The 25,376-nt window shown below is 42.0% G+C and overlaps 1 protein-coding gene across 4 annotated transcripts in view; it reads right to left on the bottom strand.

Annotated features, from left to right (window-relative positions):
- pex7 (peroxisomal biogenesis factor 7) overlaps positions 1-24,963 on the bottom strand; it is a 45,486-nt gene extending 20,523 nt beyond the window's left edge. Inside the window, exons 1-9 of one of the 4 annotated variants that reach the window (XM_074615632.1) lie at positions 24,826-24,963; positions 23,462-23,621; positions 23,094-23,151; positions 22,115-22,265; positions 21,919-21,996; positions 21,723-21,831; positions 9,046-9,152; positions 8,255-8,368; positions 5,567-5,622 (exon numbers count right to left, since the gene is read on the bottom strand). In XM_074615632.1, coding sequence (XP_074471733.1) covers positions 5,567-5,622; positions 8,255-8,368; positions 9,046-9,152; positions 21,723-21,831; positions 21,919-21,996; positions 22,115-22,265; positions 23,094-23,151; positions 23,462-23,570 — 782 coding nt within the window. In that variant the 5' untranslated portion in view covers positions 23,571-23,621; positions 24,826-24,963. Of the gene's footprint in view, positions 1-5,566; positions 5,623-8,254; positions 8,369-9,045; positions 9,153-21,722; positions 21,832-21,918; positions 21,997-22,114; positions 22,266-23,093; positions 23,152-23,461; positions 23,622-24,081; positions 24,101-24,777 lie in introns of those variants that run through there. The other 3 variants (XM_074615629.1, XM_074615630.1, XM_074615631.1) reach the window with 3 other exon arrangements.
- Between the last annotated feature and the right edge of the window lie 413 nt (positions 24,964-25,376).

The following is a 25,376-nucleotide window of genomic DNA, read 5'->3' on the forward strand; positions in this document are numbered from 1 at the left end:
GTGTGCTGACTTGACTATGACTTGCCCCAAACTGCATGTGATTATCATAAAGTGGGCATGTCTGTAAAGGACATCATTGATTGATGACTCCCTTACTTTTAAACCACATGTGCTGTACCTTGTAAACTGGGTTTTTATTTTCGAAAGAAGTTTTGTTTTTCTTTTTATGTAAAAAAAACGTCTTGTTTCTACAACATTTTTACCGGTTTTAGATTATAGAGATGTTTCGTACATGCACCCTTCTGCTCAATGCCTTCATATGGTTGATGTAGCTCACCGTGCATCCTTGAGGTTCATTTCAGGTTGTAAAGCTCTGACTCACCGCTGTGAGTTGTACTCTCGGGTGGGATGGCCTGCACTGGCAACCCGTAGGCTCTCCCATTGGTACATCTTTATAAATATATTTTATATATATATATAAGGTGAATCTGCGTCTGCTCCCACACTACTTCAGTGTTTTTATTACGCAGAAAAACTGTGGACAGTATTCACTGCGTTCACAGAACTTATTTCTGCTCTCTGTCCCAAAAGCTCGGACAAAAATTGAGGGAAAGGGCGTTTGCATATTTTGCACCCTCAGCCTGGAATTTGCTCCAAAAGTACCTGAAAATCAAGGAGCTCTTATCATTAAACATGTTTAAATCTAAAATGAAGGCTTCAGAAGCAGACTCTATGGCATGCCAATGTTTTTAGCTTCCCTTGTTGTACAGCTGACTCCCAGAAAAGTTCCATTTTGTCCCCCATTTGTCTTTAGATAGTTCTCTTTTAATGCAAATGTTAGTGCTTTTAGTGTTTGTGTCTGTGTCTGAAACTTTATGTTCATGCTGCTGACTGTCTTGGCCAGGTCTCCCTTGGAAAAGAGGTTCTTAATCTCAATGGGACTAACCTGGTTAGGGGAGACTCGTGGGTACCCATAGAACCCATTTTCATTCACATATCTGGAGGTCAGAGGTCAAGGGACCCCTTTGAAAATGGCTTTGAAAAGGTTTTTCCTCGCCAAAATTTAGCGCACGTTTGGGGCATTATTTAACCTCCTTCACGACAAGCTAGTATGACATGGTTGGTACCGATGGATTCATCAGGTTTTCTAGTTTCATATGATACCAGTATCTTCACTCTAGCTTTAAAACTGAGCCCGCTACAACCTAAAAACCGCAAGTCGCGTTAATGCGTTAAAGAAATTAGTGGCGTTCAAACCGATTTGCATTATTATCGCGTTAACTTTGAAAGCCAGTTATCATAATCAATAAAAGTTAAGCAGTGCAGCTGATCAACAGACAAAGAAGAGACTAACGATGTAAAGAGTCTCCTTGATAATGAGGTGATTAGAGCCTCATGCACTCAGTCATGATCGATGCTGAGAGGACACACACACACACACACACACACGAAGAACAGGTGATAATTAGCTTGATCGCCTTTGTGTTTAGATTGTTTAACAGAAAACAAACCTACGTGACGCACACACACACACACACACACACACACACACACACACACAACAAAGTGCAGGACCATGGGTAGCCCCGGCTCCGTCCCGTTCACAGTGTTTTACTGAGATAACATCAGATGAAGTAAACCCACTGACACCGTGCTATCACGGCGGTAATGAATGGATTAAGGATTATCTCAGAGAACGGACAGAAGCCTGAGTTAATAAAGGAGAACACCAGCGAGTGCAAGATTAAATTAAAGATGTACGATGAATGCTTAAAAAAAAAGGTTCCTCTATCTGCACCGACACGATCTGGTGAGTTTCTGAGGAGACGAGCTGAGGATGTTTCAGGTTTCACTTCATTAAGTCCGTCTTTTTAAGAGAGCTCTTGAGAATAATATGTGTCTCTTTAGCAGCTAAATGCTCCACCGTGTTCCCCAGCTAGTCTCTAACGGTGTCCGTCTGCTGTTTGCTGCTGAGCAGGAAGTGTATTCAGCGGCTTTATCAGAGCTTGTTTGATGGAAACAGCTGGAAACACTGAAACTGAACCAGACAGAATCAGAACTATAGCTCCGGGACTTTTAATCCCAGGAACTAGGGATGCTCATTTTGAAAAATGTTCTTAACCGATAACCGACCCTCGTTAACCGATTATTAACCGTTAACAGACAAGATTTGTGCCTCACATGCAGCGGTGCGCCAGCTGCAGGAGGACAACAGATATTGGTTGACGGGAGTCCCCAGTTCACCGTCCGGGAGCGTTAACTTGTGTAGTGTCACCGACATGCAGCCACTTTCCCAGTAAAAGTCTCCACCTCACATTTAGTTTAGTTTAGCAGGTTGTCAGCTGTGTCTCTGCCCGGCGGAACTTTAGCGAGTGTCCAACAAACAGTGTGTGTGTTTGTGCTACGTTAGCAGCTCTAGCATTGTCGGAGGCTTCGTGCTCGCCGCCGCCGCACACGTAGTCTGCATAACTTTAGTGAGTTTCCAACAGACCGTGTGTGTGTTGGCGGTGAGTGTGAGGTTGTTGGTGGCGTTCTAGCTGTGAACGTAAGTGTAGCAGTGTGTGGACAGTTTATTTGTCGGTGAATAAATGCTACGAAACTACAACTCCTCCGCTCAAGCGAGCCGGAGACCAGAGACAACTTCCTGTATCCTGCAACTAGTCTGGCTCAAAATCTCACATGACCGACTGGTTGGTCTCAAGATGCAGATTTTTTTTAAACGGCGGTCCTGTAGTGATGCACGGGTCAGGTTTTTTTTTATTACCCGACCCGTTAAGAGAGCCAATCCGCACCGCGCCGACCCGCAAATATATGCGTCAATCAATTTTCAAGGACTGAAGTCTGAGTCAAGGACAGAGATGATAAGCGGACTGTGCAACGTAATCTCGTAAATACGTGAAATGACCACGACCTCTTGACAGGGCATCACATGACAGAGACGGAGAGAGAGGAAGAGATGGTGGAAGGTGGGCTATTGCACGCAAAGTTTCTGTAAGTTATTAATAACTTGTGCATTACTACCGTCCTGTGAATCGCGAGTACTCGACCAACCCTTAAAGTTCCTGAACTTTCAGAAAGTACCACCTGACCAGGGACATTTTGGGGGTTAAAATAATGTCCCTGAACTTAATTTAGACTCTGGTCCCTGTAGTCGAAATGCAATGAGTTCTTCTAAAACAGTTGACACACCGTAAGGTTCGATTTGGCCCGACACATGTTTGTAGCGAAAATAAAAAATAAATATGAATTTAAAAAACATATAATATAAATCATTTAAAAAAAATTATGAGGTAAAATCACTCCTTAAATATGTAACTATTAATTATTTTCATATACTGAGAACGGCGGACGGAATGACGCAGGAAGTTAGCTTCGTGCAAGTCAGGTAACAAAAATCAAGGAGAGGCAGTGACGGTTGCACACGAACAAAAGGCATTTCAATGGAAACTTGGGATCCTAGTGCAATTTTGCATGTTAACAATACCGTTAAGTCCGTTTTGGCTCCCCAAAGGAAATATTTGGGCATCTCTCCTCCAAAGGTTCCTAGTTAAGGGGCTAAAACTCTCCTTAGATCTGCAGAGTTCATGATAATTCTCTGTGATTTAATGCCTATCCACATTAGAGATTTAAAGTCAGGATATCTCGACCTCTGCTGCATTGATTTTGACCGTTGTTTAACTTAATACGACTCATGTGAGTAACATTACGTAGCAGAGGAAGGAGTGGTCTAACGGGGGCATCAGTGACTTGAGGTTTAATCATCCAGACCTTCACCTGAAGATCAGACTGTTCTGTAACAGACAGGCAACAGGTGTGAATGAGTCAGTGAGAGGCAGCGTGTTGTAAAATAGCGTTTTGTATTCAGCAAACCTCCCTCGCTACAAAATTGAATTGTCATGAATTATTTCTATGCATTAGTTTTATGCCCAGCAATCGTATTTTATTTTGTTTTGCAGCCTCGGGGCTTCTTCCTGGAAAACACAAATAAATGTTCTTTGGTACTTTTGGATTCGATTCTGAGGATTATTACTGCGGACGGCGTTTTCTTACCTTACAAAGACGACCTTAACCGCCAGTGTGTGTGTGTGTGTGTGTGTGTGTGTGTGTGTGTGTGTGGGCAGCCTATAATGAAATCAGTACTCAGCATTGAGTATTTGAGCCAATGAAAGCCCGGATCGATAAAACACAAGGTTTGGTAGAGAGCCAGCTCTCACCACATTTATCTTTCAGCCTTCCTTCTTTCTCTTTGGCACTTTACTGCCTCCCTCCTTTCTCTCTCTCTCTCTCTCTCTCTTTCTCTCACTCTCTCTCCATCATTTAAGATATCCAACACCTGACATTTATTTCAGCATCACTCCTCTTTTAACTTGCCCCCGATCATCCTTCCATCTTTTGTTTGGAGTCTCGTCAGCGACAACAGAAGTTAAACTGTGTCATTTCATCCCGGTTTCATTCCCAGAGCGTCAAATACCGACGCTTTGTCACGTCGCACACAACACATTCTTGCTCCCAACTCGTCAAATACCGTCGATTGGTCGGTGCCCCTCGGCATCGGAGACTTAAAGACAATTTAAAGAAAAATGCAAATTCCCAATTAGGATAAGACTCCCAGAAGCCCTGACTCCATCCTTGTCATCCTGATTAATTGTATTATTGATTGATCTGTCAAGAACGCCCATAAAATAGAGAAAAATGCTCATTACATTTTCCCAGAGCCAGCGGTGACGTCTTTAAATTGCTTATTTTGCCCGACGAGCCAAAGACGCAAAAGATATTCAATTTACAATGATGAAAAAACAGACAAGCACGACTCAAAAGAACTCCAAATAGATTACATTTTGTGACTATTTCACGGACTGCCGTGAGACTGTGTTGGACAGACATACAGACAGGTTTTATAGAACAGAACAGACTTTAAGTTAAATTTAAAGGCTGCAGAAACTCCCACTGAAACGCAGAGAGAGAGAGAGAGAGAGAGAGAGAGAGAGAGAGAGAGAGAGAGAGAGAGAGAGAGAGAGAGAGAGAGAGAGAGATTATGAAGTAGCATATTCTAATAAAACACACAGAGGCAGTCTTGCTTGATATTACAGATTTTATTAACTCTGCAGCTCACCTTGTCTCCATCGTTCTCCCCCTCTCTTTCTCTCTCTCCATCTCACACACCAGTTAACTTAATCACACATTATCACAGTGTCCTTACTCATTACTACTTCTAGGATGACACCATTCATCCACTATGGCTGGTAATTGAAAGAAAAGGAAGGTAAGCAGAAACACGACTCCGTGCTGGAGACCACATCCTCCTCCGCCGCTGCTGCAGACTTTTAACCTCTAAAAGTTGGTTTCAAATAGTCAAATGTTTCTATTATATCCAGGTGCAAACGCATTCTCTTCAACCTGTAAAACCTCCTTCATTTCCACGCGTCATTAATGCTAAATAAGTTCCACGCACACTTCAGACCGGTGTTTCACTATAAAACACAACTGCAAAGAAGCCGATGACAACTTCACTTAAAGAACTGTAAGTTCACACAGCGCTTCATGATCAGGACAAAGACACAGAAAGAGATATTAAGAGATAGAAAGAGACTCAGAAAACTACACAAGTACTAAAGGTGTATCTTACCTGACAGTGAAGTCGTACGAGCAGGACGCCAACACCGTCTTACTGAACGGAGAAAACTGCAGAAAGAGGAATACAAAAATATTATCTTTAATAAAATGCTTCTTTATCTGTTACATTATTTCACATTTCTGTATTTCCAATACGAAATGAAGGTCATTTGTTTGTGTTCTTATTCATGAATGTTGTGGTGGAGAGATAAAAATACTCCATTACAAATCTACTTGAGTAAAATTCACTAGTATTATTAGCTAAATGTACGTAAAGTTAAAAGTAAAAGTACTAGTACTTTCGGTTTGCACCAAACATCAACAGATGAATGAAAAAAATAAAAATGAATCATAGAAAATAAAGGTTTCCCCTCACAAACCCAGGGAAGTCCCAGTTACAGATCTTTCTAGTGAGTCTTTCATATTTCTGTTGGTTTAAGTTTCTCTGAAGAAGAATGAAGCGAGAAGCTCTTTCAAAGTACAAATGAGAAAGCAGACCACCTGCAGCGCTGTTGACAGTTTGTTCTGCTGAAATGTTTGCATCCTGCTGAGTAACGTTTCATGTTGTACTGAAGTCTGTTTTCGGGGCTGCAGCTGGAGGCCGTCCCTCATCTTATAAAAGGAAACTGTGAATGTTAAAATATGTGAAATTCTTTCAATCAAAGTGAAAAACGCCTTCAGGCGGGACGAGCCGGAGTGTTCTGCTCAGCAGTTAGAGGATCGTAGCGACACAGAGAGGCTGAGAAGAGTCCACGGAGAGTAATTTCACCGGCTGCCGGCTAAAGCGCTCCTACATTAATTTATTCGTTCATTTGTTCCACCTCTCCGCTTCCGACGGTTTCACCTCTCTTATCGGGCAGATTCAAACACCTTTCTCTCTCCGCTGCCGTCCCTCTCCTTCTCTTTCCTCTCAGTTAAACGTACAGATGCTTTATTGGTATCATCAGCAAGAAGTCATTTGTTACCAAAGCAAAAGAGCAGCTGTGATGATGTAGAACAACATCATCTGGGAGCACTTTCCTCTTAATGCCGTATGTCTGACAGAAGAAAAGTAGAGTTCAACACCGACTGTCTCCAGTACTTTCCTCTGATATAGAGAAGGGTCCAGCTGCAGAGCTGCAGGCTCAGGCCCACCTCCACCGTCGGACCCTTTACGGTCCCGAGCTTGGAGACGGAAGTGACGTCGGAAATCGTTAACGCCAGAGATGATCATCAGGATACGATAGAATGTGTTCATTAGTTTGAATACAAAACCTTTAGTTCCGCAAACAAAACTTTAAGAACGTTGTAATAATGATGACAAAACTACTAAAATAAGATCTAAAATGTATTTTAAAATTCACTTTTAACAGTTGTACGGTACAGTAAGTGTCTCTGTCTGTCAGTTTATTTTCATCTCTTTTCTCTTCTTCTTCTGCTGATCGTGATCAATCACTTCACTTCCTGTCTGCTTCCTCCAGTGAAATCGATACGAGCAGACGGATTTGCAAACATTGACAAAACACAAACACAGTTTTTAGAGTCTCGATCGATTAGTGACACCTGTCACCTGGAAAACACGAGCTTGAGCAAGACAGCTGCTTGATTGGGTGAACTCAGGTGAGTGTGTGTGTGTGTATGTGTGTGTGTGTGTGTGTATTCATGACGTCAGTGTGTGTGTGTGAAGTGACATGTGTCTAAACCGAGTAAGTGGTATGTGTTTGGGAACTCCTCTGCAGCTGTCTTTGTGTGTGTGTGTGTGTGTGTGTGTGTGTGTGTGTGTGTGTGTGTGTGTGTGTGTGTGTGTGTGTGTGTGTGTGTGTGGTCTTATTAGGTCCATTTAAGTGGGTGTTTTGATGCTGTCAGACCCTGGACTGTGTCTCTGCCACCACACACACATTCTGCTCTCGATTCTGAGGCGTGATTTGTGCTCTACTCATCTGCGAAGGGCCGGGAGCGTCCGCACAGCCAAAGTGACGTCACACCTTCGTGGGAGATTCGTGTGACAGGTTTTGCCTCTCCATGCACACCTACCGATTAAATACTATCACGATATCTGGGTGCCGATTCGATATGTGTTGCAATTTTTATGTATTGTGATTCGATATTACGATTTATTGTGATTTTTTTGTTAACTTTTTTAACACTAGACCATGGGGAAAAGTTAAAACATACACTTCTAGGGACTTTTACTTTGTAAAATATCTAAATTAATCCATTAAAGTGTTTGATTTTCAGCATGTATGTAGTCAGAGATGTCCTGAAGTCAAATATATCAGTTATTGTCAGGAGTTATTTATTATCCAGCAACCCAGAAATCAATGAATAAAGATATTTCCCTCACAGATTAGTGGTATTTTCTTTTTAATCTATAAGGGACATGTAATGTTTTATACTTCTGTTGAATATAATCCATCAATCTGATTTCCATAGATGTATTTTGTATATTAAGTTCCCTTTGTTAACACCTTATTTTGAAAAACGGACGTAGTCAACACGTCTCTACTTCCTCTAACTTCTCCAAGGTGGTCTCTAGCTCTCCCGTCAGCTCCGTTCTCTTTATCCATCCATGGTCAGATCCATCGGGGCCGTTTCAATGCAGAGAACACAAATGTCAGAATCTGGGTGCTCTACAGTCGTAGCGTCGGCTACACGTATAACGTTAACGTTATATCACCGTGTGTGTGTGTTTGTGTTTGTGTGTGTGTGTGTGTGTGTGCACCTTGACTCTGCGGATGGCGTAGGTGTGTCCCAGCAGTTGATTGACAGGCTGCCGGACGTTCCTCAGGTCCCACACACACACACTGCAGTCCACTGACCCGGTGGCCACGATATTCTGCAGACAGACAACAATTACAGCATTATCATAAAAACTCACAAAGTACTACATTTATAAATGCATTTTCAACTAAAATAGATTTGGCTACTTTAATGGAGAATGAAGCTCATTAAATACATCGATGGTGGACTGAACCTGATCAGCTTCATTTCAAACTACACTGCATGTGGCATCTTTAACTAGAACAAACCTGTTATATAGAAATGTATTTCGATTACACGCACCTTGGATAGATGTGTTAATACTTAAGGATGGTCCATCCAGTTCTTACATAAACTACATTTGTCATAGATAAGAATTCGGGCTGTCAAAGTTAACGTGATAATAACGCGTTAACACAAATTTCTTTAATTTCTTTAACGCATTAACGCAACAATTTTTAGGTCTTAGCGGGCTCAGTTTTAAAGCTAGAGTGAAGATACTGGCATCATATGAAACTAGAAAACCTGAAGAATCCATCAGTACCAACCATGTCATACTAACTTGTGGCCAAGCAGCATATTTGCCCACTCCCATGTTGATAAGAGTATTCAATATTTGACAGATCTCCCTTTAAGGTACATTTTGAACTGATAAAAAAAGTGTGATTAATCGCGATTAAATATTTTAATCGATTGACAGCCCTAATAAAAACCACAGTAAAGCCAGAGGTGCAGCACGAGGTGAGCAGTTACCTGGTCATATTTGCACCAATCACAGCTGAGGATCTCAGCCTTGTGCGCCGGGATGGCCAATCGACACGCGGCGCTCTTCACATCCCAAACTCTGAGCGTCCCGTCGCCTGAAAGCAGACAGAGAGAGAGAGAGAGAGAGACAGCAGAGGATTACCCAGCATGCCCGGTACAACCAGAGCCCATACTGGGGACCTCTGAGCAGCTGGACTGCCCTGCTCACTGGCACTTTGGTCATATACAGTATATATATATATAAATATAACTAGAGACAGAAAGAAAGAAAGAAAGAAAGACAGAAGAGGTTAATAGAGGGGAACACGGCTGCAAGTGTTGAGTTCCTTCAGGTTTTATTTGACTGTGTGTGATTCCCAGTATAACTTATTCTCTTGTGAACACTCATTTCAGGGACCACTTCACTGTGGCATCAACCCAACAGTGTGTGTGTGTGTGTGCGTGTGTGTGTGTGTGTGTGTGTGTGTGTGTGTGTGTGTGTGTGTGTGTGTGTGTTCCTGGGCAGAGGTTGAGGGTCTGCCAACACACTGCGACAATCATAAAGCAGAACCTTTACACTCTGTTCTCCTCCCTCCTCCTCCTCTTCCTCCTCTCTCCTCCTCTTCCTCCTCCTCTCCGTCATTAATTTCACAGCCAGCAGGTTCTGAGAGGTTTTATTCAAACTCTGCAGTCTTTATGCCAACGTCACAGCGACGGCCTCAGTCTGCCGTCGAACTGGGCAGTTTGAAGCTGAAGACGCCAACGAGAGGCAGTTCTAAAACGTTTAACGTTAACCTCTAGATAATCTATATTTGCTTATCATTAGGTTATGTTTTCACTGGCGTTTGTTTGTTGGTTTGTTTGTCTGTTGGCAGGATTACTCCAAAAGTTTGTGATGGATTTGAATGAAATTGTTTGGAGGGGTGGAGTGTGGCACAATGAACAATCCATTCGATTTTGGTGGCGATCCGGATCAGGGTATAACACATGAGCAGGGTAAAAGAGTGACGCGTTGATGACGCATGACCCCGCCTCCTTCTTCAAGCAGAGAGATACTTGTGTGGATGTGTGTGCGGGAGCTGCTGGCCGTCCACGGTGAGAAAGAACAAAGCGGTAGATGACGGGATGAGAGACGACGTAGTGTAACGTCATACAGACATAACAAGGCTGCTGAATGAGAGAGGCATCCGCCGACACGTTACACGGAAACACACCGTGTTAATAACAAGCCGACCGCCTCGCGGTACCGCCGGCTGTGAGCTGTGATCTGTTTTTAAAGTCACACGTTGGCAGAGGTCTGCGCTCTCCGAGTGCCATTCTAGTTTTATTTGAGTTTTGCCTCTTTTGATTTGATTTTGATTATGTAAAGACGTATATTCTTTGTTGACTGTGTGCTGGAACAACATTGATTTATTTTGATTAACCGCACGAGCCTGAATCACCAAACAAGTCACCACAACCGTGATTAAAGAAAATAACATGTTGTAAATGTCTATATAAATGATATCTACGAGGTGTCTGAAGTAGAGGTGGGAGAATGTATTTAAACCTTAATAGGATTATGTGACTCTGAAACAAGGCTAACTAAAAGTCCCCTCACGGTGAACACCGGAGGGAAACTGGTGGGAATATTTTGAGTTTGAATTAGCAGCTCCGAACAAATCCCGACTATTTGTTGCTGCAGGGAAGAGATTAAAGAGCGCACCGAGGGAGCTTCCTGCTGGCATCACCTGATGTTTACTGACCACCAGATTAATCCTGTTTCCTCTCTTTCCTCCTCATCCTCTTTAATCCCAACAGATGGATGGAAAAACCCAACACACCCTCCTCTCAGCATCCTCCCGCTCTTTATCGATTCCTTCATTTTAACCCTTCCTCCTCTGATTTATCCTCTTCCTCGCTCACACACTCCCCCTCAGCCGTGTGAGGAAGCTCCACTGGCATCATCACGTCACTTCAAGTGGAAAACGTGCCAACTAGACAGAGTGTAGGTGTGTGTAGGGGTGTGTGTGTGTGTGTGTGCGTTCTGCAGCACATTAGAGGCTGACTTCTGTAAAAGGGTCTCGCTCTATTACACCTGCTATCTCTGCTGTATCAGCAAGTTCAGCTAACACACACACACACACACACACACACACACTCTCTCCCACATGCAGTAAGCTTCTTACTGATGCGAGACAACTTTAAAATCCTGCAGATGTACAACACACACACACACACACACACACACACACACAAACAACACACACACACACACAAACCTGATGCCAGTGAATTGATGCTGAGAGATGTGAAGAGGGAAACACTACAGAGCTCTTTACTGTTAACGGGAATTCATCTGTTTATGTATTTAGGAAAAAACAGGAATCAGAAATCAGATTTAAAAACATACAGTTTGAACATATAATCTGTAGATTAAACGTTTCTTTGCTGTTTGTTTGTTTTATTACACCGAGGGGTTCAAAGTCAATCAATTAAAATAGTAAATCGCGATTAGGGATGTCACGATACCAGAAATCTAGTAGTCGTGGGTACCCATAGAACCCATTTACATTCACATATCTGGAGGTCAGAGGTCAACGGACCCCTTTGAAAATGGACATGACCGTTTTTCCTCGCCAAAATTTAGCGTAACTTCAGAGCGTTATTTAACATCCTTCATGACAAGCTAGTATGACATGGTTGGTACCGATGGATTCATCAGGTTTTATAGTTTCATACGATGCCAGTATCAGACTTTTCTTCTGCCTTTCTTTTGGACATTCATTTTTCAGACCTTTTTTTTTTTTTTTACATTTTTCAGACTTTATTTCTTCTGACATTTTTTTGGACTTAGTCACCTTTTCAACAACGGGCTAAAATGCGTCTCAAACAATGAACCAAGACTTCACATTTGGAAGAAGTCAGGTTCCATAAAAAGGTCCTTGGAAAAGTTCCTGAGGTCAAAAAGAGCCATTTCATTTCTGTTTGAAATGCCAACTTCCTGTTGCTGATGGCTTCTCTTCCAGCTAATCCCCCCCTCGCTGGAGGCGGAGGCATTTCTCTCACCCGCCACGCATTTCAAAACATCTTTCTCGTCTCACTAAATGTTGAGAGAGGAGAGGCTGAATGTGATCGCAGCGAGCGTGTGGGAGACTGAAGCAAAATGGTTCAAAATGAAAAGCCGGAGAGAGCTGCTGCATTCACGCAGATTTACATGATTGTTTTCATTAACGGATGAGGCGGAGATCACCCACCTCCACAGTTTATCTATAATACGACTTGGCACAGTGGCACACAGGGCTGGAAACACACACACACACACACAGCTGGATGGTGTCCTCCACCGAGGCGAGCTGGCAGAGCAGCCGTGTGGAGAAACACAAGCAAACCAGAGGAATTACATGCAGACTAAAGACGTCGTGCCGCTTTTATTCTGAGATTACTTTTCACTGCAGCTCTGCGTTAAATTCTGTCAACAGCGACAGAAAACAGAAGTGAAAGAGGACGAATGGTGGATGCTACGGGTAAAAGGGGTTTCACACACGTGGAGCCAGATCCAAAATCAGTAGCTCAGTACATGGGGACTTGGCTCGGGAACTGGTAGCTGGAGAGGTGCCAGTTCACCTCCCGGGCGCTACCGCAGTCCTACATTACTGTTTGTGCATGTGTGTGTTTTGCATTATAATAACAGGGTGGAATAAAAAGAGAGAGAGCGAGCAGGCATTTTACCAGTACCCGGTATCGGGTCCGATACCACTTTACAGCAGCGTGACGTTAACCCTCGTCAACATCTTTCGGATCCTCACGCTCCACCTCGCCGACGGTGCGGGTGAGACGGGCTCCCACCTCACGCCGTCCCTCAATTTCATTTCGCCACAGGGTTTTGCTTGCACCCTCTGATTCGCGCGTGCGTTAGACTCCCGGGTCCGTGCATCAAGACGGGTCGGGTGGGTTGCCGACATCGCCACAGACTTCTGGCACCTTTTACATGGGCTGCGGCACGACACGGTTGGGGCAAGGGACCCTTTTGAAAATGGCCATGACAGTTTTTCCTCGCCAGAATTTAGCCCGACTTTGGAGCGTTATTTAACCTCCTTCCCGACATGGTACCATGACATGGTTGACATGGTTGGTACCGATGGATTCCTCAGGTGTTGTAGTTTTTAGTTTCAGAGAACCTCCTAGAGCCTCTGAAAGACAGTAGAGTCCGTCTCAGAGGGTTAATCAAACTCTGGTATGGATGCAAGTCTTTAACAACGAAGCATCTTTTGTTCACTAAGTGTTGATCATTCGTTGTTCGTTCTGTTGCAGAGTCCAACGAGGTTGCATGATTTTGTTTGAGCTGTTGTTTACTGAAGCAGATCGGATGTGTTGCAGAGCTGAGAGCAACTCTGGCACCACAAATGACACTGGAGGAGGCCTGGAGGGCAGATTGAAGCTTAACAAACACACAACTCCTCTCTGCTCTCCTGCTGATGCTGGAGGTCTTGTGTGGCGTTGAAGCAAAGAAGAAGAAGAGAGGGATGAGAGGAGAGAGAGAGAGAGAGGAAGAGGAGGAGGAACATGAGAAGATGTGAGGAGGAGAGGCAGCGAGGAGCATGGGAAACCCTGATAAGCTTATCGGAATGAGACGCCATCTGCCCCCCCCTCGTATCTCCGTCTTTCTCTCCATCACTCGATTTCTCTTCAAAGCCGGCGGCGGCGGCGGCGGTAGCCTCCTCGTGCTAACTGCAAAACGCCACCAGAGGGGGAAGCCTCCACGGGGAGATAAGGCAGCAATTCTCCACCGTGCGCTAATCATCCATCCATCCATCCATCCGTAACAGCCACCAGAAGAACTAACAACTGCTTTTGTTGTGTTTTATTTTCAGCAACAGTCTTATTTTATACAACTTTATTTGATATATAATGTACATATTAATCTAAATGTATGATTTGAGTGATGTAATCTACTGGATGTTCACAGCTGGAGGTCTCCCTGCAGGTACGACGTCAAATCTCATGTTGGAGCTTTTAATATTTAGAGTTTACAAACTGTTTAACAAGCAGCCAATTACAAGTGACGTGTTATGTAAACTTAAATAAGTCAATGTATGCAAAGGACAGTCTGCATTAATGCATCTTTTTCATTTATTTTAAACGTGATTCATTAAGAAGAAGAGTGATCATGACTGAGTGTTGTACAGCAGGAGCAATTTATCAAATAAATAAAAACAAAAAGCTTCAATCTGAGTCCTGCAGGATCTGAAAGTTCAGCAACCACAGGTCAAAGAGACCAAAACTGCATCGCGGCCAGCTTCTGTCTTACAAGCTTCAGGGAACACTAAGATTTATTTCTAACCTTTAAGTTTTCTGCAGCTCCGCCTGGCTTCACTCCTTCTATCAGTTCATTCAGTAACACCACCCACACAGCCGACATCACAGGGAAACCGGCAATTTTCAAGAAGTGAAAGGTCGATTTCCTTTCCAGATCAGCTGGTCGGTGGTCACTAAGCAACACCACCGGGACCCACTTCAGTCCCCGGACCATGAGCCTGGGAGCTACACCGTTACACCCTCTAACCCAGCAGTCAGACACACATCTGGATGTCCATCTACAACATCCAACATTCCTTATTCGGTCTGACATTGTGTTCATGTTGGTCATCTCCTGGTTCCAGAGAAGTTGTAGTGAGGGAGTAACGTGTTCAGTCAAGACAAACTACGGTAGAGGCTGTTAGGAGCATTTAACCTTTTTCACAACGATGGAAGAAACGTTCCGATTTAAGGGTTATTTCTTTAAAGCTACTACGAGGAGCTTTAATAGTGTGTTGATTTTGGCCCTGTGGACAAAAGCGGAAGTGTTTTTCCGAGCACCAGAGTCCCTTTAGGAAACCTCTCACTTTACTGCAGCAAAATGAACCGATACCGAGTCAGTCCCTAGTCAGAAGGAAATGTTTAAACAACCATTTGTATGTGTGACGTGACAATGTGGAAAGACTTGAAACAACGCAAACTGCTTTAAATCGACAGACGGAGCTATCCTCACCTTGTCTCTAAAGCAAGTATCAACTTGTAAAGCTCAGTGATGAAACAAAGACAAATGGTGAAGGATAAATAATGAGTAGACTGGAACCTCTCTCACCTCAGTAAAACCTTCTCTCTGTTCACTACGGAGAGTAAACACAGTCAACATGTGTTATCACAGCTCTCTCTCTCTCTCTCTCTCTCTCTCTCCATCTATTGATCGTTGCCTGTGTTCTCATTACAGCTGGGTTGAGGCTTGCAGCAGAGCACTCTGATGTGAGACAGGAGCCCTCGATCAGCAGCAGGCCTGCAGAGAGACGCTCCTTCCTCTTCCTCCTCCTCATGTGTGTGTTACCGCTGGGAAACCTCACACAGCGTTAGCATGTGTGCGTGACAAAGAGTGTATCCTCCTCCTCCTCCTCTCGGCTTATCCGTCATTTTGTCTCTCTCTGTCTTATCCGTTGATGCCTTGCTCAAGGGCACTATGACTGATTCACTGGGGATGTGAGGTCAGCTGTATTAATGGATGACACTGTAAATAATGTGATATCTACCAGCAGCCCTGGAGATGAAGAGATGAAGGGGTTGCACGACCATTAACAGGAAAAGAAAAGAAAAAGAGGAGAGAAATCTCAACAGCTGTTAGACAGACATAAAATTGTAAGCAGACATTAACGACCTCCAGATGATGGATCCGACTGACTTTTACGATTACTAATCGCAAATTAATTGCACGTTTTTTTTATCCGTTCAAAATGTACCGTAACCCTCTGAGACCAGGCCGCGATCCCGACTGGCATTACTGTCTTTCAGAGAATCTACTAAGTTCAGTTTTAGAGCGAGAGTGAAGCTACAGATATCATATGAAACTAGAAAACCAGGTCATGCTACCATGTCGGGAAGGAGGTTAAATAACGCTCAAAAGTTGGACTAAATTTTGGCGAGGAAAAACTGGCATGGCCATTTTCAAAGAGGTTCCTTAACCTACAACCTCAAGATATATGGATTATGTCAACCTATACTCAAATGGTGTATCTGAATATTTCTGCATACTGGGGTCCCTAAACAGTGTTGAATTACATAGATTGGGTCTCTCTGTAAAGCTGAGACTCTGGTGGATCCAATGAGCCCAACTGTATTCATGTGTGATGATGTTAGTCCCCATAGGAGACATTTCATTGTACCTCCCTGTATAAAATGACCTGTGGTGACCTCTAGGATAATCACAGCCTCATGAAACTTTACAGCCACAAACTAGAGACCTAGAGCATTCAGAGGATGGATGGATCAAACTAGAGACTTCGAGCATTCAGAGGATGGATGGATCAAACTAGAGACCTAGAGCATTCAGAGGATGGATGGATTTCCTAGCTAGATTGACAATAAGGGGGTTTCTGAGCAGTTTACACAACAGAGGTGCTCACCATCAAATCAGCCGATTCTTGCAGAAATTTCCAAAATGTCAAAGGTTTTTGATCCCAAATCACAGCATGGCTTTTTTCTATGGTGTTCCTCAAGGTCTTGGTGTCTTAATGTGGTATTTTGGAGGGATTATTGATCATTTTTATCAATTCTCGAGTGGTAAAAAAAATTGTTAAATTTAGCACCAAATCTGTGTAACAAATGGTATCAACCCCAAAAAATGTCTGCAACAACTTATGAGACGTAATAGAGCATGGGGATGACCATCATATACTTCTATCATAATGTTCTAAACTCTGATACACTTAAGACCTTAAGCTGCATCTCAAATTAATCTTCAGGTTCCAGCTTTCAGATGATGTACACCACTTCTATGTGACATCTACTGTTGACCTGCTATCTCCCCCTAAAGATGGTGCCTCAGAAGCACAGAAACAGACGAGTTACAGTTCATGTTGTTTCTAAAGCTTCCCCCGAGGCTAAGAGGTAACAAACACACACACACACACACACACACAACAACAAAAACGTGACTGTGTGTTTGTGTGTGTTTGTGTGTGTTTGTGTGTGTGGCGGTGAACCTTTGTCTCTGATGGACGCCTGCTATCAATTATTTAACCAGACACTACCTGCTATCACTGAACAAACACAAACACACATATTATGATTAACTCTGTGTGTGTGTGTGTGTGTGTGTGCGTGTGCGTGTGCGTGTGCGTGTGCGTGTGCGTGTGCGTGTGCGTGTGCGTGTGCGCGTGCGTGTGTGTGTGTATGTGTGTGTCATTTTGCTGTTGGGCACTTTACTCTCTGGCAAAACACACTCACACAGATACTGAACATACACAGCCGAGGCTCAGTCTCACATCAAGCTGGACAATAATTATATCATTATTATTAATAATCAAATAGAAGTATCCTCATACAACGGTTCATATGTCCAGCGTCAATTTACGCTCCAATCTTTTCAAAATAAACTTCCGTCTTCACAGGAAACAGCTTAGTTTGGATTAAGCAACAAAACCACTTAGTTATAAATAAATATAAATTACATTTATAATGAAAGGAAATGGTCATTATGAAAGGCAAACTCTATGTAGAAAGAAAGGGCTGACAGCAGCAGAAACGCTGCTGGTGTGGACGCCACATACGTGAGATACGCAGCAGTTCAGCGAGACAGCCGTCACGTACTGGCCCAGTCTGGCCCGAGCGTTAGGGTTAGGAATGGGTCGTGATTCTCTGGACACTGTCTGGAGTTCATATGAGAAAACAGCTTCGATGTGCTCTGAGTTTTTAGTTGTTTCTGAGCCACTGATTCTAGCAGCGTCCCATCACCCCATGTTTCACCAAACTAAACTGCAGTGAGTCTACATCTGACCCCTTTACATCCTGATAGCAATACAATCTGACTGAACCTTTAGGGAAGAGAAAAGTAAAAAATAGGAGCAGAAAACAGCAGTAAAGAAACAAACAGAAAGTAGAACAACAGCAAGATGAACGACTGAACTGGACTCAACTTAATTGCTCTGGATTGAAGCCGGTTGCAGAAACAGATAAACACAGACGGTAATTTGTTCTTCTTCTGTTGTATCTCTGCTGCTGCTGCAGGTCAAACAGAGCGGAGCTGCTGACCTTCACCTCCAGCTACTCCTGCTGCTCCTCCTCTCACTTCCAGCTCATTTTCAGACTCACTCTTCAGACACAAGTTAGTTTCCCGAGTAGTTCGGGAGGTGTAATCATCATCACTGCCAGTTTGAGTTCTCACACAAGAACTCCTCTGAAGCTCGGACTGATTGTTTGTTAGCTTAGTTTGTTTTTAATGTTTATTTTGTTGTTATTTTATTTTAGTCAACTTTTTTTGGCATACTGAATTATTATTTAAAATGCATACGGAGCATCTTTGGCTCAAACATATCTTTCAGGATAAAAGTTATATCTTTTTTCTGGTTTCAGTTTGAACCTTTAGCTGTGGTTAATAAAATGATTGGCCTCAGTATCAGCAGATAATAAATATTAAAGGTCATACCTAGTTGTATTGTATATACCTGATAAAGATCGTTTCAACATCTGAGTTGACCGTGACGTGACGGGGTTTTATTCTTTTAGCGCAGCAGCAGCGTCCGGGGGTGAGCTGTCGGCAGGTTGATGCATCAGATGAGATGTGGACACGGAGGTAAGCAGCTGTTAACTGCTGTAACATGGACAGTCAGTCCACAGTAATGGTTTCATGATGGAGGTGCAGTGCTCGGTAAATCATTTAGCTGCAGCTCCAGAGCTCCGCTGGAGGATTTATCTGATCGGATGGGCTCCGCGTCGACCGGTCTGAAACTCGACAAACAACACTTGACCTCTCCATTCTGTAATTAAATTTAAAAACTAATCTTTATTTACATCTTTAGTGTCCTGATGCACCACCTGTGTATTCACACTTTTGTATTCTTTCAGTATATTTTAATTTAATATATAACAAATTAGAAATCAAACTCCAACAATATCCAAATCCCTTTTTTTTGGTACTATTTTCTGCCCTTTAAATACGAAGAGATTGATCTTTATTTGCTGTCCTACTTGAAAACTACTTGAAATATAACTGAACAATTGAATATGATTATTGCTTTGGTTTGTCAAGAAGAAAATACGGCACAGTATGAAATAAAAGTTTCATTACCCTTCATAACTAATAATAAGTCTGCCGATATATGTTATATGTTAAGATTTGTTATCATTTGGGGTTGGTTTATTTTACATATTGTAGTACAGATTCCACGCTAAATAAACTTTAATGTTGATGCACAAGTATTTATCTCTGTATATCTTCTGCAACATTTTTGATTATTCATTTTTTAACCACAAAGACGAAGATGTATATTTTCTAAATGTGTTGTGAAACAAAGCATGGAATGAGGAAAAGCCCTGAAAATGACGACAAACAGCAGTCGGTCATAACTTTTGGTGACAAATACCTCATAATGCTTCAAAATATTGTATTAATTACACATTCATTTGGCTTTAAAATTGACTGGATGTGTATTTGTTGGATGCATTATCAACAACATTTCAATCTTTTTTCACATTTTTTACTCTTATTTTCAAACCGTTGAAGTTGCAATCACATAAACAGCTGCAGCACGGCTGCAGTAACACAGATGTTCATGTGGGTTAAAACAGGTTTTAAACGTGCCGAGTCTTTCAGGATGAACATGAAACCTTAAAGGTCACGTTGTTGAACCCCCTGAGCAACAGGAGCTTAACGTCTCCCTGGTTATAAAATAAAATCTCATCAGAGATTTCCGCTCTCGCTCTCGCAAACCAATTAACCCAAAACTCATTAGCCAACTTGTTTAAGAGCGCTCCACGAACTGATACTGAACTGAAGACAGCTGCCGGTCTACAATCTGAACAGAGAGCTGACGAAACGCACCATCCATCAGCAGCGCAGCTCCACCCCTCTGATAAAGTTAGCGTACGCTCCCACACAAACGGATAAGATAATCCCCGCTCTCCCTCTGGGCCCAAACTGATTGACTTAATTGTCTTCTGAATGAAGCTAATTTCTAAAACTCACTTCCTCGATAGAGCGAGAGGAGAAGCTGCATCGCAACAACCAGCAGGCCTCCTGCACATCTTATTACTGATGCCAGGTACACGAGAATCAAGGACCTGATTCCCCCCTACCGACAACGGACAGCAGAGCCCCGATTGTTTCATGGTTCTAAACATGATCTTTCCAGATGTTCCTGTGGTGTGAGGTGTGTTAAGAGTGTTTTTTACATCCCCCGATCCCAAATCGTAAATATTAAACATGTTCAATATTTACGATGGGATATCCTGTTGTGTGTTGGGAACCTCGAGGACAGATGATGACGCAGTCACGCGGGAAAGAACGACAGCCAATAGAAAACCAAGCTGACTGGAGCAGGAATGACAACCACCACCGTCATGGCGGCCGCGGCTAATGCATGAGCTAATGCTAAACACAAAAGTTGCGTACAAAATTTCATACTAACATGCTATTTAGTACGCTAAAACAGTATGTTGTGTAATGGTGTCATCTTATTCAGTGTTTGGTTGTACTTAGTTAGCTCCACCCTTTTGTGTCACTTCTGGTTGCAAAAACCAAGACGGAAAAAGCCAGAAACCAGGATGGTGACGGCAAAAATACCGAACTCGATGTGCGTAATCCGACCCGATGACAAGCATTTCGAATAACTGTATAGAAATAGACAATCCTCTCTCTGATGGTCTCGTTTACTTCTGTAGGTCAAACAGAGACATCAGTTTTAGATTGAGACTGTTTCATTGTTGAAAGTTCCTCACAGTAACTTCAACTTTAATATAATCCATCATTCCCTGTGTGGATTTGAAGATGGAATTTATTCTCTATGCAGAATGAAGAAGCTGGGAGCTTCAGATCACCGACAGTTCCTGTGTGTGTTATCTCTCCCAGCTAAACGTCCTCTTTCAACTACAAATACAGTCAATTACAGAAACAAGACTTCATCACTTCCTTTGTCCCTTTGAATCCAAACATTTAAGAAGTCACTACGAGAAGCTGAACGGCCTGAAGCAAACTGAGAGATCCCAACAGCACCATGTGAAAATGAGACGCAGCAGAGCACCGGCACAATAACACAGCTACAGCGCCACCTTGTGACCACATTACATCACTGTACCAACTCAGACTCATCAAACTGGCCTGATGAGAATCATTAATAGTGCTGATCAGGCTCCATGTTTTAGTGCATCTGATAATAATGCTGTGATGGAATTTAATCTGACTGTATTCTAACCATTTCAACAATTAAATAATACACACTAAATCATACATTTGTCAAAGGTTTAGTTCTCGTGTGTTCATTTGGCTAACACTTCATTTTACAGGACCACAAATTTCATGGTTATTAGGTGATAATTAGCAAATAACCTATTTGAAATTTCTGTTGAATTACTGCCAAATTACTCTAATATTTACCTAACAAATTATAGAAAATCACTTTGTTTGGCTCTCTTGACGTGGGCTTTTATTCTTATTATTTCATGTCTATTATAAATATTATTTAATAATTATATTCCGCTATTTCCCAATAAACAGTAATATATAGCTGGTAATTTATTTAATACATTTCCAGGATTTTATTATTATATATATAAATATATATATATATATATATATATATATATAATAATAATATAATTCCTGGAAAAAGAAAAATCCTCCTTTCTTTCCATTGTTTCCATCCAAATCCCTACAGCCCCCGTCGTGTTGTGTGTGTGCTCACCTGAGGCCGAAGCAAAGCATCCTGGGATGTGAGGCGACCAAACGGTGCTGTAGATGACCCCTTCATGACCCCTGAGCGTGCTCAGCGATTGGCTGAGGGCGGGGTCCCACTGGAGGGACGACAAAAATACGCAGAAATAAAAAAACAGGGCGCCGTCAGAAGAGAGGAGAGAAACAGGACAGAAAACTAAACTCACCACTTTAGCGGTTTGATCCCACGATCCAGAGACGATGAGGTTCTCTCCTCTGGTTTGACTCCAGTCTACAGCGTACACCTTCACACACACACACACACACACACACACACACACACACACACACACATTCAGCATCCTTACAGACACCATATAGTTTTATCCTCTAGTCGATGAGTGTTTGTATGATCCTCGGTACCTCTTGTGTGTGTTCTTTGGCCACTCTCAGCGGAGCGTTGTGATTGGCCGTGTCCCACAGCTGCAGGCTGCCGTCCCCGCCGCCGGCGACCATGACGTGCTCGTTGGCTTCGCTCCACGCTACGTCGAACAGTCCGTCACCCCACTCCCAGCTGACACAAACACACAATACCTGTGTTATTACAGTGGTTTTCAAAGTGGGGGCCTCAGCAAATTGGAGGGAAGATGAGGGAAAATAGCACATCTTTTATCTGTTCTAAATGTACCTTAAAGGGAGATTTGTCAAGTATTTAATCCTCTTATCAACATGGGAGTGGACAAATATGCTGCTTTATGCAAATGTATATATATATTTATTATTATATATTAATTAACAACACAAAACAATGACAGATATTGATCCAGAAACCCTCACAGGTACTGCATTTAGTATAAAACAACATGCTCGAATCATAACATGTCAAACTGCAGCCCAACAGGCAACAACAGCTGTCAGTGTGTCAGTGTGCTGACTTGACTATGACTTGCCCCAAACTGCATGTGATTATCATAAAGTGGGCATGTCTGTAAAGGGGAGACTCGTGGGTACCCATAGAACCCATTTACATTCACACATCTGGAGGTCAGAGGTCAAAGGGACCCCTTTGAAAATGGCCATGACAGTTTTTCCTCGCCAACATTTGGCAGAACGTCATAGCCTTATTTTGCCTCCTTCATGACAAGCTAGTATGACATGGTTACATAGATAGGTTTTCTAGTTTCATATGATACCAGTATCTTCACTCAAGCTTTAAAACTGAGCCCGCTACAACCTAAAAATCACAAGTTGCGTTAATGCGTTTAAAATATTAGTGGCGTTAAAACAAATATGCTTCATTATCACGTTAACTTTGACAGCTCTAGACGACACAAATGACATTAAAGCTCCGAGGTCAGAGAGAGAAGAAATTAAGGAAGAACAGAAAGAAAGAAACTTTTACCTTCTCACTACAGCGACCCCCGTCTCCGTCTCATCCAGGACCAGCAGGGTGCCGCCACCTACAAATACACACTAAGACATTAGAACTCACAGATACGGGCGACGAACGACAGGAACAAAACAACATGAGGTGTTTTAGTGAGGTGCTGAAAAAAATCCATATTAGTGAGGTCCAATATAATCCATCCACCTGGCAGGTGTGTCTTATCAAGATGCTGATGAGCATGATTGTTACACAGGTGTGCCGTGGGCTGGTCACTCTAAAAGGTGCAGCTTTATCTTAAAAAAAGGATTTTGTAAGATATCACACAACCCGTTGTATGAAGATATACGTTGGCATATGAAGCATTATAACTGCACCATACTAACCAGCTATGCCATAGTACTGGGAGGCAGCGCAGGCCACTCTGTTGGGGACGAACGGAGACACTTCCACAGCGTAGCCATGACGGGCCGCACAGCGAAACACCTTCATCATCAGCAGCAGCAGCAGCAGCAGCAGCTACCTGCAGCCCAACTGGGCCACCTGCTGGAAACAGAAACCGGAGTATGAACTCTTTTCTTCAACTGACAGACTGTGGAGTTAAATTCAACAAAACAAAGTGTGTCCAAAGATAATAATATCATATAGATGAATCTCTGTTGTACTTATATTTTTATACATGTAGCTGGTCCATATTCCCCCCGAAATTCTCGTAATATTACGACTTTTTTTCTTGTAAAATTATGACTTTATTCTCTTAATATTACAACATCTTTTCTCATAAAGATGACTTTATTCAGGTAAAATTACGATTTTTTTTCTCGTAAAGTTATGACTTTATTCTCGTAACATTACAACTGTTTTTCTCGTAATATTCTGACTTTATTCTGTAAATCTCAGATGTGTTTTCCCTCAATGTGGCCCTAATACTCCGTAGTACATTGTCTCTTTGGCCCTCACTGCATTAGACTTATATACTATATACTTAGACTATAAACTGTGTTACCTTCATCACAATGATCACATGTTTTGTGGCTCCAGACAGATTCTATATGTATAGCTCTTTTGATAGTGCAGGTTGCTGCCAGCTGCTCCAGGGTGTTTTGAAGGTTGAGCCAGCTGGTCTAGGGTGTTTTGAAGGTTGCACATGTTCTACATAATGAATACTTTTAGTACTTCAGGTTTATTTTGATGCACTTGAAGAACTTGTAACAGAGTATTTTTGACACTGTGGTAGTATCCTACTAGTACTTCCTCCAGTATTGTTTCTATATGATAATCTAATGTCTCTTTAGAGATATGTATCTCCTATGGCAGATCTAACAGTAAACATATCAATATGATAATCTAATGTCTCTTTAGTGATATGTATCTCCTATGGCAGATCTAACAGTAAACATATCAATATGATAATCTAATGTCTCTTTAGTGATATGTATCTCCTATGGCAGATCTAACAGTAAACATATCAATATGATAATCTAATGTCTCTTTAGAGATATGTATCTCCTATGGCAGATCTAACAGTAAACATATCTATATGATAATCTAATGTCTCTTTAGTGATATGTATCTCCTATGGCAGATCTAACAGTAAACATATCTATATGATAATCTAATGTCTCTTTAGTGATATGTATCTCCTATGGCAGATCTAACAGTAAACATATAAGGTAGAAAATGACCAAATAACCAGTTTTACATTAAAAACTGACACAAACAGCCGTCAATGAGTCGTCGCAGCACTCACAGACTTCACCGTCACGTTAAAACGTTAAAACAAACGGAAACCGGCTCATAAATCGTTAAAAAGAAGCGGTTTCTGTTTCCAGCAGCTCTTCTGTTCTCTGACAGCTTCACTACAACCACTTCCGTGTTTTGATCAGCTGACCCCGACGACCCGGATGTAAGCTGTAGTAGATGTAGTACCCTTGATGCGTCGGCAGGTGGCAGTGTTTCCACCTGAATAAAACCAGAACCAGCACTGATCCATCTCAGGTAACATTCATTATGGGATCATTTATTTAGTAAATATGCCTCATGTTAGAGAAAATAAATATGTATTTTTTTTTAATAATATACTTAAAATATATGATATATATATATATATATAATATATATTTTACGGTATAAAAATAACATAAAAATAAAATAAATTATATAAAAAGATGAATACAAATGTAATAATAATAATAATAATAATAATAATAATAAAGTATTATTTTATTTTTTATTCATCTTTACATATAATTTATTTTTATGTTATTTTTATACTGTAAAATATAATAATAATAATAATAA

The sequence above is a fragment of the Sebastes fasciatus genome, chromosome 18, assembly GCF_043250625.1.
Source record: "Sebastes fasciatus isolate fSebFas1 chromosome 18, fSebFas1.pri, whole genome shotgun sequence".
NCBI classification, from domain to species: domain Eukaryota; kingdom Metazoa; phylum Chordata; class Actinopteri; order Perciformes; family Sebastidae; genus Sebastes; species Sebastes fasciatus.